The sequence below is a fragment of the Polistes canadensis genome, unplaced genomic scaffold (genome assembly GCF_001313835.1).
Source record: "Polistes canadensis isolate GaletaPanama2010 unplaced genomic scaffold, ASM131383v1 scaffold_5, whole genome shotgun sequence".
Classification (NCBI taxonomy): domain Eukaryota; kingdom Metazoa; phylum Arthropoda; class Insecta; order Hymenoptera; family Vespidae; genus Polistes; species Polistes canadensis.
Window position 1 is genome coordinate 2,020,463 of NW_014569552.1, and position 8,825 is coordinate 2,029,287.

The 8,825-nt window shown below is 35.6% G+C and overlaps 1 protein-coding gene across 1 annotated transcript in view; it reads right to left on the reverse strand.

Moving 5' to 3' along the window:
• The window catches only part of LOC106788614 (transcriptional regulator Myc-A-like), a 30,452-nt gene extending 23,076 nt beyond the window's left edge, over nucleotides 1–7,376 (reverse strand). The window contains exons 1-2 of the mRNA XM_014752033.1: nucleotides 6,412–7,376; nucleotides 664–1,386 (exon numbers count right to left, since the gene is read on the reverse strand). Coding sequence (XP_014607519.1) covers nucleotides 664–1,381 — 718 coding nt within the window. The 5' untranslated portion in view covers nucleotides 1,382–1,386; nucleotides 6,412–7,376. The remainder of the gene's footprint in view (nucleotides 1–663; nucleotides 1,387–6,411) is intronic.
• Between the last annotated feature and the right edge of the window lie 1,449 nt (nucleotides 7,377–8,825).

Below are 8,825 nucleotides of genomic sequence, written 5' to 3' on the forward strand. Positions count from 1 at the left end.
AGAGAGAGAGAGAGAGAGAGAGAGAGAGAGAGAGAGAGAGAGAGAACCGACGAATTAATTTCACGACGGTACGAAATTCTCACGGGATTCTGACTCGTAATAAATAACTTGCCCGAGGACGTTAGTGTACAGACCTCCGACTCTCTCTCTCTCTCTCTTTCTCTCTCTCTATTTATCTATCTATCTATCTATCTATTTCTCTCGGTCTTTCTCTTCTTTGAAACGGGTTTCCTCCTTCGGTTGAACGCTACTTGTGCTTCAATGATGACGAATAACCTCACGGAATTAGCATACTCATGCGGGTACCAAATTTGAGAGAGAGAGAGAGAGAGAGAGATACGCGTGATATTTTACCATCGATCTCCTCGAATTACGAGCGACCTTGGGATTCCTCGTAAAACGGCTTTTTAAAATGAATAATTCGAAAGCATACCAATGGTTTAGTTTGATATTCTCGCCCAATTAAATTAACGAAACTTATTATAACTTATTACCAGCAAATTATAATAAAAAAAAAAAAAGAGTAATAATTTCTTCTTCAGGAGCTAAAAACGAATCTTTATTTTTATAAAATATCCTTAAATTAAATTTATTTGTTCGTAATATTATGTAATTAAATAAAATCCTGTAATTAAATAAAAAACAGACAAAGAAAAGACTTACCGGATTCGGAAGGTGTTTGTATGCCAAGACACTCAATTCTCTTGTGATCAGGATGATTTAGATGATAGCTATGATCACTAAGGGTAGTTCTCAAATTTTGTTGCTCACTGTTTTCTTCATCTATCTTCTTTTTACGTCGTCTGACAAGCTGATTCGTAACTGCGCTTACCGGTGCCGCCTTGGTTACCAGGTCGGACATGCATTCCGATAGCTTCTCGTGTATATCGATCTGATCGTGTTTAAATAGAGGAACTTCTTCATCTGAATCTGTATCTGATGTAGATGTTGGTGGTGTGTCCGGTCTTGGGGAATTTCCATCGTTAGTTAAACTTTTTTCACGATATTGTTGTTGTTGTAATGTTTGTTGCTGTTGTTTTGGCAGAGTCGTCGAGGATCGTGATATCAGCAAACTCCTACCAGCTGGTATTTTCTCTTGCGACTGAGAACTTCTGATGGCAGTCGAAGTTTTATTGTGCTCCTGACTTATACATAACCCGGCCCACATGCAATCATGATGACGTATCTCTCGAGATTTCGTACTCGCAGTAATTCTCGAAATATCCTCGAAAAGGCCGGTCTCTTCGTCCATTTCGTTGGCATAGGTACTTATTGGATAATTCAAGTCGAATTTCTTCCAAATATCCTCCGAAACGACGCTCACTGTATCCAAGGAGCCGTCCATAGAATCAGGGTCCGTATGGTCCCATGACACTGGCATTGTGGCTGCGTAAAAATAAATAACAAATCTTTATTTGTTTTATCAATTTTTTTTCCATTTTTTTTTTTTTTTATTCCCTCCGAAATTTTTGATAAATTTGATTTTTGATAAATTATTTATCGATCCGACAATTAATCGATTATTTACACTTTCCTATTTTTTTTTCTTCATCAAAATATAAATAATCACGACTAGAAACTATTCATTGTTTTTGGTAAAGATGGTATAAAAATTGTTGCAATGTAACGTTCCGCGTAGATATCGTGAGAAAATGTTTAACGGTTTACTTTACGCCACGTGCCGCAACACATTGATGTATTATCGCGAAGATCAACAACTTACAACGAACATGTGAATGGAGGTCGCGTATTAACCTTGCATATTAGTAGTAAAATTAGATGACCTTCCTTGTGGACGCTCGGCCGATCGGTCGATATATGTATTTACGTAAACATATGTATGTGTATTAGATATACGTATATGTAAAATATCGCGACTTACGTATATACATACTCGCTTAAATTGCAAATAAGTCATTTATTTCTTTCCGTAATAAATTCTCAGAAAAAATGCACGCGGCGTCAGGAAAATGTCACACGTTTAAAAAAAATGAATAGAGAAGATTAAAAGTCTTGTTATTTTTTCGCAACGATCGATCGACAGGTGTGATGGATTTTATGATAGTAACACATTTACATTTGATCAGATATCGTCGAAGAACATTTTTCGTCGCGATCTTAAACTTGAGCTAATTATAACGATACCTAATATTATTTTAAATAATTCTTTGCATATATTATCTTTTTATTATAGTTCCTATTTTTTCTTCTACGAAAAAAAAGAACGAATAAATATAGATACAGACAATAAGAAACATATGGGGATAATAGAAAACGCCATAAATCATGTCAACGTAAAGAAAAAGAAAAGGACAGCTATTATTTAAAAATCTTTATTCTTCCATCGTGCTAGAAAAATTCTTTTTCCCGAGATTTCCTGAAAAATAAAATATATTCCCAAAAAATTTTTTTCTATTTATCTCTTCGATTTTCTTTTACTGTCCCTGAATAATATACTTAACAATAGAAAGGGACCAAAGGTCAGGACAAAAATGTCTAACAAATCCAAAGAAAAATAAAAGAAAATATAAAATGAAGAAAAGAGAGGAAAAAAGGGATTCAATCAAAGTAAACTAAAAGGGATTCGAACTGAGAAAAAAAAATTTTCGAAAATCATTGAGGAAAAAGTTTCTTTCATTCTTCTTCTATATATATATATATTCCTATATTCTGGAATTCCAACGGTTTGGCTTTTGCATGCGTAAGAGAAGCCGTTCGGCTAGAAATAGAGCATATCGAGTTATGAACATACTAGTAAGGAGCTTACAAGTATGACTCATAATCAACGAAGGAATTCCACGAGACCTTATCGTTTCGTCTACTGTGACTATTACGAGAGAGTAAGGGAAAAAAAGAGAGAGAGAGAGAGAGAAAAATAATAATGAAGAAACAGAAGATGAGAGAAGATGAGAAAAAAGGAAACAAGTCGACGAATTTTTATCGCACGGCAATAATAAACTTCTGCTCTTTGGTTTTATTCGCTATGCTATACCACTACTACAACCATCCTCTCTTTCTGCCCTCATACCGCACCCCTCCATCGTCGTTACATCACCGCTCTTTTTCTTGGCGTCTGTCCGACGAAATTGCGCGCGCGCACCCACGGACCTTGATCCTCAGGAAGGAAACGCCCTCCTTATCGAATCTCGTGCGAGACCTCTACCGTTGACATCCAAGATGATTCAAATCGGGCGATAAACTGGACATTAACCCTTAACTATTAGAAAAGATATTACAAAATAGCTGACTAGATTCAACAATAACATTTCTATCTTATACTACCCTTAAAAGGTATTTTTCTACATTGCACCAGTCAGAACATTTATCTTATATCTTATGATTTAATGTTTTCTTTTTTCAAGCAAACTTTCTATTTTTGTCAACCTCTCCTCACTTTCTCTCTGTCTCTCTCTCTCCCTCTTTCTCTCTCTTTCTTTCTTTCTTTTTCTTTCCCTATCGTCGTTTTTTTTTCCTATTGTTTGCAAAGCAACCTAAACACGATAAGAATATATGCGTGATGTATGTTTTGGTTGTTTTTACGTGGTGACATTTACAAAAATATCTTATTAACCATCTTAATTTATTTGTATAAAGACAAAAATATAAAAAGAATAAATGTTACAGCGCTTGTGAAAGATATCTAAGAAATTTTAATTAAATTTTCGATACGAAATACGTCAATGAGATTTGTGTTGAATTCAGGGAAGCGATAAAAAAAAAAAAAAAAAATCAGAAAATCAAGACGAAAGTTGTTAGAAAAGAAATAATTCTTGCATATGAATTGAACGAGCCGACTCCTCTTTGTAAAGAACATCCATTTGTACGATTCTAAAAAAAATTTGCCTTAATGAAAGAAAAACTCATGAACAAAACGTTTTTCCTCTCCTCTATTTCCTTTCTTTCTCAATATAATTCTAAGGATGCTTAACAAAAGACCATAGGAAGAAGTTAAAATGACCATCGAAAAAAGCAGCTTAGAACAGGAAAGGAAGCAAAAGAATTCTTTTTTATTATTCTCGCCTTTGGGTCAACTGAATAGGGACAATAAAGACCGATGCTGCTCAGGTCAGTTTACATACTAGCTTGCCAATGACCTCTTCGAAGCAACTTAGTACTATACAGCAAAATAAATAACAAAGAGTAAGAGAAGAGCATTTACAAAAAACACTATATATACTGTTTAACTACGTACGATAAATACGATCATGAATATTTTGAAGAGCACAGAGAGAACATAAATAGCGTCAGTTTTTCTAATGTTTACTCGTTTTTAGCGAAATTTTTTACATAGCAGAATAAATACAAATGTACACAATGAAATAGTCGGCAAATTTCACTTATATGAAAAAATTCCAATCATTTTTTGTCCACGAATCTAATTACTACGACGAGGAGAAATAAAATGTTACGCTCAACGGTGAAAATATTTTCTTGAAGATGAAATGATACAAAATTTCAATATATATTCGATATAAAAAAAATAATAATTCTTACGGTCAAACAAGGGATTAATCAAAACCGATTTCAAGTTTCGCATATTGAAGAATATTAGTGAACTTTAATTCATCAACTTAATTAAATGAACAAATTAAAAAATACACTGATTACTGCACACAAATTTCACAAACTTTGGTTATAGCACTGGTTTCTAAAATGTGACTTCACGCTAAGCGGATAGCTCGTCAACTGACTGTAGGAAAATTTAGAAACTGAAGGGACCTTTAGGAAAATCAGGTAAAATTGGAAAATAGTGGGGATGGGGGTGTATTGTAAGAAGTAGGAAAATTCAAGGTCCGAAATAGGCGTGGCATTACATTGTAGAATGCAGAAGCGGGAAACCTTTCCTGTCCCTTCCCCTTCCCCTTGCCCTTCCATCTCTCTTGCTTTTCCTAACTTTCTCTTTTTTTTTCTTTCAATGGTTTTCAAAATGCTTGTACGAGAGGGGATGCTTATCTCACAGTTTTGATGATTAAAATTGTGGCGCCAACGATAACTCGATTCAAGTCTTTAATTAAAAAAACGCGTCTTTTGTAATCATCGACTCGACGAATGCGTGATTCAGCAAAATACTTTATTTATTACCATTCTGAGGAGGTGCAAGAGGAGACACGACGGTAAAAGAGCGATATTCTAACGACAAAACTCGAAGCTAGTTTCCGCTCCCGTGAAATCGATATACATGCACACACACACACCCATATGCACGCGCACCAAACGTACGCTGCTAACACATGTAGAAAAAACAATGGGATCACGATATCTATTTCAAGATCAGAGTTTCTTTCTTGTTCTTTTTTTTTTTTTTGGATCTATAAATATATTGGCATGTGTATTATACATTATATATATTGAAGTAAAGAACTTTAGATTTAAAAGAAAAAAATGAATAAATATGATTGATATTAAACTTGACAGTCAGTTTGAATAAAGCTCGAATGTTCCCATTCAGTTTAAAATACTCACCGCGACTCAGAAATAATAGCACTTTTGGAGTACCTCACATATACGTATGCAAACATATATATATATAGTTATGCCGTAGAACGTGCACACCGCGTGAAATTAGCTAAAAGCGTGGGCGACCAGTGAGAATCTCGCGCTTTCTACCGCGTTTAAATATTCACGCTTTTCGGACAGTCCGTAACCTACGGCAATTCTCATCGTATATATCACACGCATACATATATATATATATAGTTATATACATAAGTATATGTAACACGTTGAATCGGCCAAGAGAAATTAAAACTTTTCCCATAGAGCCTATTTCTATGAAAGAAATATTTTTGTTGGAGTGGGGAGGGCTTGTTTCATGTATCGATTTTCTACCCACAACTTTCTCTCCCTCTTTTCTTCTCAATGGTGATATTAAAGAGAAAGAGAGACTAGGAAAGACCCTAACATAAGATAGAGGAAAACGAAAGTAAAAGGAACGAGGTGTCAAATACGAGATAAGAGATAAATGAAGAGATGAACTAGAAGAGAAAGAAACGCGCGATAAATAGATAAAGATAGATATAGGACATAAACGACGAAGCGACAGATGAATTTTAGGCGCTCCCGTCTCTTTCTTTTTCTTTCTTTCTCACTCTATCTCTCTTTCTTTCTTTCTTTTTCTCTCTATCTCTCTGTCTTGAATCTTACTCTCTACAAAATCTGCTAGTATACTACATTAGTATCTCACACTAGTATAAAACATTGCTATGATAACGATAAGTTACAATAGTATAAAAAAAGAAAAAAAAAAAAAAAAAAAAAAAAAAGAAAAAAAAGAAAAGTCAAAAGAATAGTGAAGTAAGAAATAGTAAAGAAAAAAAAAATCTAAATAGATACGACACATATAGTATAAATTATAATATAGTATAGTATAATGTAATAATTGTATTGAAAAGCCGGGGTATGTTCACATACCTGACAGCCACCACTTCGTGTTGTAATCCAAATGCGAGATAGTATCCACTGTGGAACGCACTTTGGCGCGAATTCGAATTTCGCGGTTTTATATAAGAGAAAGAGAGAGACGGTTGATACCGTAGTAGTAGTAGTAGTAGTAGTAGTAGTAGTAGTAGTAGTATAGTAATAGTATTAACACGATTATGAAATTCGCAGATAAACGAGGAATCTTACGATACCTCGTTTAACACGCTCGCCGGTATGAGAAATGTAATCTTTTTCTTTAATCGCTCTCTCTTTCTCTTTCACATGCACTGCTTTTAAACGACGCGTAATCTTACGCCTGCCTTTCTTTCTTTCTTTCTTTTTTTCTCTTTCCCTCTTCACACGATAAGAGAGAATAAGAAAATCAGCTTACAATGATGTCTTATTTTTCTTATGCTTTAAAGCAGCGTGTACTGTTAGCATTTCGACACAAACTCCCTTGTCGTTTTCTTTTACAGTCGATAGAGTTACTTCGAATATATTTTATAGAACATCTACTACCGCTGCCTTCTTCGACCAGGCAGAGGAAGAATTTCATTCTTAAAGTGATCCGCACAAGGCTTTTTAAGGTGGTAAGCCTTTATCTTCTTTCTATCAATTTATTCTCTTTCTTTCTCTCTTTTTTTCTCTCTCGCGCTCTCTCTCTCTCTTTCTCTCTCTCTCTCTCTCTCTCTCTATTTGTCGTATCTATTTGTACGTCTTTTTAATACCGTAATGTCAGCCTCTCTCTCACTCTGTGTAAGCTCTCGAAGGGAGTCGTACGTACGCGCACGCTTATCAACAGCAATCCGATCCTCTCGGTAAGGCCGGTAAAAGGCGACTGAACCGTGCGATCCCGTGCGCTTTCCTTCCATCTTCCGCGGCTATGTCCACCGCTTCGGGACCCGGTGCCAGAACCGTATCGCTCCAACTTCGAACCCCGTTCTTAACATCCATCTTTTAACATTTTATAATTATTTCTTTTTTATTTATTTTCTTTTTTGTTCAATTATTTATTTAAAGTACATTTGTCTGAAATACATATACATTATTTACGATCAACGCGATTGAACGAATAATCGTTAATATTATCCAACGTTAATATTTCGTTCGTAGGATGAAACTCGAATATCGCGAACATCCTTTTACGAGAAAGGCATTCGTCCTCTGGAATATGTTATGGTTTGATGTACGCCGTCTCGCGTAAGTTTGTCATGGGAGAAACGTGGAGGCCACATGTGGTGCGAGCTTGCGGTTGGCAACCTGTCGGAACCTGTACGGATTTAATACTTGCGAGCAAACGTATTATCCCTTATCCTCCTCATATCATCATGCTCCCACAACGTCTATACTCCTCAATCGCGTTTATCCGGATAAATTTACACGCCGATAACTTCTTACGCCTCCTACTTTGTTCTCCCTATCTCTCTCTCTCTCTCTCTCTCTCTCTCTCTCTCTCTCTCTCTTTCTATCGTTCTTTCTCTACCAAACACGGGGACCTTTCAATTTTCAAACGAGAGAAGCTAGCCTATCGTTTTTGTAATAAACGCGGCTTACTTGAAAGCCGTCCACTCTTTTGTATACAAACCTTTGAGTTTGTAATTAAAATCTTGGAACAGTCTCGACTTGGCCAATGGCATAGTAGTCTCTTTAACTTTATCCACTTTGAAACCACGTAGCAAAAGATTATATGATATTATGAATATATCAATAATGTCTGTGTGTATATATATTTATGTGTTTGATTTGTGTGTATGGATGTATGGTAAACGCGTGTTTACGTCGATCGATCAAAAACGTGCCGTCTCGCAGAGGAGAGAGCTTAGCAGAGCAGAATCTTCAACGGAGAAGGCACGCTAAACACGTTAACAGATACTAGACTCTAAGCATCGATTCGTCGCACGTCAATGACCGACTCGTCGTCAGCCGAGTGATGCTAGAGGGTTGCTCGGATGCCACGACTTCCATCGAATCATCACGACGTAGACAATGGCATTAGAATCAAATTGACTGAATATGATTTACATACATATTATAATCCTATTTATTAATTTAAGAATTTTTTCTTTTAAATGAAAAAATTAAAGAAATCAATTAATGTCATCCATATTAATTATTATACCAACATCGTATTTATCATGAATTCACACGCGCACATGACAATCCATTAATATTAGTTATCATTTTTTTGTATAAATGTACGCGCGCAAACGGCTTAGCCCTTGACACATAATATTGTGCAACCGAATCGACGCGGAAAGCGCGCGTTGAGATAGCCTCAACGTTATGTCACTTCTATCGTCTTCTTCTAATCTGCATATAATATACAGAGATATATACGTGTTGTGAATGTGTAAGAAATATTTTTCCAGTATTACGCTAAAAAAAAAAATCGACAATCTTCGTAG